Here is a 5,987-nt window from a genome sequence, read left to right on the forward strand (position 1 = left end):
GAACTTGGCAACAACACGATCTCAAAATGGCATTGCGTTGGCTTACAAGGGATCTCTAGAAGCACCTGAGAAAACAATTTTGGTGGCGCAATGATACTGCTAGCAAACGATTTTCCACAAACACTTCCTGTTATTCCGAAATCAAATTGCAAATGCGCAAATTCTGGTTGATACTTCCAATGGTTTCATATCAATGCCACCTGCCATTTGTSATTTCACTTCAACGAAAGATGAACACATCTCGAATGTTTATCCAAACATTGGCCAAGATTGTCGTAACTATGAATGATTGAGTGAAAGCGTAATTTCAGGTGCCAAAAATATTTTCCACTCGTCCAGCTTTACGTRGCGCATTCACGAGTTGGAAAACCATCTTCTATGCATATTTACMCACCGGAGTAGAAAAAATGTTGTTTATAAGACTGAGTTACACAGAAAAAATGTAGAAAAATCACAAATAAATGATTTTCAACACAATATATATTCAACTTTATTTTCTTTTCAAATGACATAATTTCACGCAGGGCAGGGCGTTAGCTAGTAGATAATATATAAAAGTTTTCTAAATTTAAGAAATACTTACGCASTATGGCTCGTTTTATATCCAACGAAAGATACCACCTGACCAGCCATTTAATAATTACTTAATTGCTATGCTAAATGCTTGCAAATCGTCAGATGGCAAGAGATATTTCTCGCGAGTTCGTTCGAATGATTTTGGTGTATATTTTGGGTACGAAAAAAATATTTTTATGAAATTTTTTTTCAAAAAGAGTACCGTAAACAGATCTCTTATGTAACTGCCGATTAGACATGAGTATATGAGTTGAAGCTCGAAGAAATAAAGCAAAATTTGTTGAAAACGCTGAAAGCCATTTAAAAAAGTGCATATGAGAACTGTTTCGAGATCTAGAAARAACGTTGGCATAAGTATATTACAACTGGTTCGGATTACTATGAAGGCGACAAATTAAATATTGGTGAATAAATAAATGTTTTGCACTTAATTTACAGTACCCAGAATTCTTTTTTTTAGCAATAAATATATGTGTGGGTTCTATTAAAATTAAATAACCGGATTTTTAATTAATGAGTACTCAAAACTATATGTATTTTTATTGAAATTTTTAAATCAACTGTCCGCTTGTCTTCCATGAAGTAAGAATGCCATCCCTGTTTCGTCAAGTTGCATTTAGGGTTGTTGGTCAATTTGTCCACTTCGAGTTGTTCGTCCATTTGCCATTCCTACATATACATATACAAATACATATTAGAAGAGTATACCAGTCAGGCAAAGCAGAAAAATTACCGCTGCCAAGCTGTTCATCTAAAGTTGCACACCTAATAATAAAACTAAAAAAAAATAAAAATAAATAAAAACCAACTAACTTGTTGGCTGGCCACGGTGAACCAACCTTCGTTAGCTGAGGGCTCATGGTGGCAAAAATGAAGCGCATAACTTAAGCCAAAGCTTAAAAGAAAGGTAAAAATCAACAAACAACGGTGTAATGGTAGACAGATGCAAATGCAGTTGCCAGTGACACCCGCGCTTTGGCGCACCTAGCGCAGTAGTGGCGTYGCCACATTTTTCGATAGACGCAGTTTGCATTTTGCGCTTGGTAATTCACAGGTGGACCACTGACAGAGGGAATGCGCAATGAGTAGAGTTATGCTAAAGGCTTAACCAACTAGGCAGTGGAATGAACAAACTTTTTCAATAATCTACCTGCGCAAAGTTTACGCCAAAGCAGCGGAGGCATTCAAACCGCGCGGCGGCCTCACCACCCTACTCATATGGTCACTGCGGGTTGCGTCGCCACGGCTGCGGTGCCATATTGATGGCATTCGCTTGCCGCACACAGTTGAACGATGAACCGAAAAATATACTGTATATAGGTTATACCGGCTGCCACTGCGCTGCCGCATGCTGCTAAATTTAAGCGAAAAGTTTGCATAACAAAAACCTGGAATTATACATATTTTTGCTGGTGCCTCGCAACAGCTCGTTCATTTGTGTGTCTTGCGCGAYGAAAAAGCCACGAATGCTGCACGAATCAGCAGTGAATGTGCCACCATGACGGCATTTCAATACGACGCGCACGAACAGCTTCAGCTCTGGGTGTTATACGTATGCAACAAATTGCACACCTGCTAATAAAGTCAAGTTAAAATGCTGGGTCACTTTTGGCTGGCCAATATTCATTTTTGTTTGCAGCCATACTCGCTTGCTATGGTTTATGGTCGCTAAAGCAGAGGCATTGCGAACTGTGGAAAATTTTGCAGAAGCCTTGAATGTTGCTGGGTGCAGCGGCACGCATGTGAGTCGCATATATTGCATTCAAACGAATGTTGGTTTCAGACATTTGTATTAACTTTGTAACCCCTTTGCCAATTTACCTTTTACATAACTGATCGTTTGATGGCATTTGCATTTGTACCTTTATATGCAAGTGTGCTCTGRGAGTATCCAATACTCAATTGAAAATATGTATTTCTACACCGACCGKTTCAAAATTGACTGCGTTGGGAGCACATGTGCATACACAGATGGTCTTGATATCTCTTTCTACTTCCGTCTACCACAGTCTGCCAGCATCTTCTGAGCGGAAGTACTGAGCATAGAATATACATAGAGTAGCCCTACTGAGCAACCACGGAAGGATGCCGAAAGCAGCCACTTACAAAGATAGCTAGGCGTCACTGCGTAATAAAAAAAGTGAATAACGCTTTAAGCTTACTGACAAGTTAACTCAAGCTGACCATAATTTAGGTTCCCGAGTACAGAAACTTTTCCGGTAACGTAAGAGCAGACGAGTTGGCTAAGCGAGAGCTTCTCTAGATGAATCTAAGGCAGAGACAATACTGCGAAAGTCAGGAGCAAAACGGTAGATGGGGAGTACTAAAAATTCCTCTTGGCACTCGATAAAAAAGACTTAGGCACATGATGGGGATACGAACTGTGCACTGTCTGGTGACAGATAGAGAAGACTRCAGGAAATGCCTAGAGCAGGYCACCAGACAAACAATGGTGCATCTTTTGTGCACTTGTTCTGCATTGGCAAGACTACCCTGTAGGCATCTGGGGAAAGTATGTTACACTGAAGAATGTATCGACAGTGAGGCCGCAGAGTCTACTTCTCTTGGACTTAGTGAACTCCATCTGGTATCGGATTGGACGAAACTGGTCTATATGTGGCTTATCCTCCTAACTCTCTAACCTAACCTAACCTCACCTATAATAGAACTTGCCGTAGCTGCAAAGAAACAATTTTACTATTCATCTATGAGTGCSCGGCTCTATCACAAATCAATATCATACTTTTGGAAACCATCAATAACCAAACCTTGAATTTCGATCAACTAAAAGCATAACGGAACACAAAAAAATAAGTAATTTTTGAAACTTTATGTAAAACCATCAATTTTATATCGTTTCAAACGACGAAACTTGTTTGTTAAAATTAAATGAAGAACGACTACGGTGTGGTGGTGGAGTAATTATAATCTGGATTATACACAAATTTTACAATTTAGCTACTTCGTATCACGGGGTAGAATACATCCAAGGATGGGAACTTCATATAATTCTGCAACCAATTTTAATCACACCACACTTGTTATATAGCCGTGAAAGCAAAYTTTTGTATTTTTATGCGAAATAAACTCAATTTTTTCTGTTCTCCGTTTTAATTCATTTGCAATGCCAAATGAAAATACCGCAAAAAAATAGCACACGAAGGAAAACATATCGCAAAAAGATTAAATGGCTTATAAAAAATGCTTACCCACACACACACACATGCATATCACTGCGCTGAAATAACAACTGAGACMGTATACACAATACACATTCAGCGATACCCACACATCTATATCCATATGTAGATATACAAACACATAGATAGAGTCAGTTATATAGGCAGGCCAGTATTTTTCCACGTTATGTACGAGTATCAAAAGCAGATAAATTCATTGATATTTCACTTAGATCCACCACCACTCACACACATAAGAAACATACCTTGCTGACATAAATATGTATATACTCACATCGACGTGTATGCCGGGAAATGGAAAAACTTTCGTATTCGGAAATTCACCAGGTGTGTAGCGATAGAACTCCAATTGACCGCGATAAAATTTGGCCGAATAGAGTGGCGTCCCTTCCAAATCGTAGAGACAGCGCACGATKGCATGCTGGCCGCGCCGGACCGCCGGTGGTTCGATGATTAAATTGACATTTCGCAGTGCGCCCTCAACGATGGCTGGTGTTTGTTGTTGTTGCCATTGGTGTTTGCATTGTGGAAATTTTACACGTTTTTTCAGGAATTTTTTTTCATTGTAGTTAATACCGAAAAAAGAGACAAGCAAAAGTGGAAAATGAAGATTAATAGCTGTATGAAAGTTAAAAAAATTTAATTTGGGGGAAATTTAAGAATTCAATGGAAAGGAGAGTCATGCAATTTTTTTTTTTTTTTCTTTTTCTTTTGTGAATTTCAATATTTCATAACTTTGTATTTTTTTTTTTTTTTCTTTTTCTTTTGTGAATTTCAATATTTCATAACTTTGTATACACACATAAAAAGGAATAACGAAAAGGCTTTCATGACGCAGAAGCTATGCTTTTTGCAAAAACTTCTGTTTTATATAAATATAACTATAATAACATTTTATTTCAGACTTTTAAAATCAAATTTTGTCTCTTTTTACAATTAAAAAAAATTTCGTTCACGGTCACATATGTGTAGTTCTCATTTCTTTCATCGCCTGTAAAGCTACACGTGGTTTACGTTTTCAGCGATTAAAAATGAAATATATTTATTTAACAGATTTTATTATTATTTTTTTTTTAATTTATACAATTTTATTGTGCTTTTCGTTCAATACGCTGACAGGCATTAAATCTGTCAAAGGATTAAGCACTTGCTATGAACATGTTGCATATGTTGAAGTGCTGCTCATTGATTTGGAAAACTCTTCACTAATTGTAATCAAAATCTGTCAGTCTTTGCGAGACAAGTTCTTGTAATGCGATAATTTTTTTTTTTATTTATTTATTTTTTTTTTTTTTTTTGAATTTTTCAATGAGAAATATTGGACATTCGACATGCACTAATTATGTGGTTGTTAAAGTTCTTTTAAGCATATATTTAAATTCCTTTAATTTATAGTTTGGGTGCATTTCTCTATATGTCCGTTATTTTTATTAAATACAAAACAGAAATATCAAAATATAGAGATTCTAATTAACTGCACTGTATAAGTTCTCAACACAATATTTTCTTTTCGCGCCTTAAGTGTAGGCAACAACAAAGTGTCTTTTAAAATCCATTAGATTATGCAGCTTTTGTGTGGAAAGAAATCGTATAAATAATTTATACATACAAATTTTACAACTAATTTGTCTCCTAAGATAAAACAGTACAACAAAAAGCAAAGCAAATTTTTTCGAGTCAAGAAAAACTCGATAACTCGGAAATGTTAAAAATGTTAAAGGGATAAATGATCTTAGAATAATTGGAAGAAAACATGCATGCAGTATTCCCTTTAGGACCTTAAATTGAAGGTGGTATCATTTTTTTGTATCATGGACTATCTATTGGCTTATGAACATCCTTATAGTATAAGTCAATCAATAGAATRCAGAAATATTCCAATTATGTTTACGGAACTTTTATATTTAGTTAGTTTAATATTTATAGTTTTTTTCGGACCAAGAGGAAATTAATGTTAAATAAGTGGCAGAAGTTAGTTCCACCGTCATTGTAGTGATCCTCGTCAGAAAAGGTTTTTTTTACCAAATTTTGTCCCTAGAAATCCCAGAATTTTCTCAATATGCCACAAAAGAGGTTAAGAAAGATCCAGAGAGAATTTTTAAATTTTGTAAACGCGATAGATATTTGAAGCAAAAATTAATTTTTGTATGACATCAAAAAAGTATTATATTTTTATGAGACTTGCATCAAATCTTAATAGTGTTTTTGTCA

The 5,987-nt window shown here is 35.9% G+C and overlaps 1 protein-coding gene across 4 annotated transcripts in view; it reads right to left on the bottom strand.

The window, feature by feature from the left end:
• Window positions 1-5,987, bottom strand: part of LOC108970219 — a 209,182-nt gene that overhangs the window by 67,458 nt on the left and 135,737 nt on the right. For all 4 annotated transcript variants that reach the window (XM_018935490.1, XM_018935492.1, XM_018935491.1 and 1 more), the window contains one exon: window positions 4,051-4,265. In XM_018935490.1, coding sequence (XP_018791035.1) covers window positions 4,051-4,265 — 215 coding nt within the window. The remainder of the gene's footprint in view (window positions 1-4,050; window positions 4,266-5,987) is intronic.

The sequence above is a fragment of the Bactrocera latifrons genome, unplaced genomic scaffold (assembly GCF_001853355.1).
Source record: "Bactrocera latifrons isolate USDA-ARS-PBARC rearing strain unplaced genomic scaffold, ASM185335v1 scaffold_29, whole genome shotgun sequence".
NCBI classification, from domain to species: domain Eukaryota; kingdom Metazoa; phylum Arthropoda; class Insecta; order Diptera; family Tephritidae; genus Bactrocera; species Bactrocera latifrons.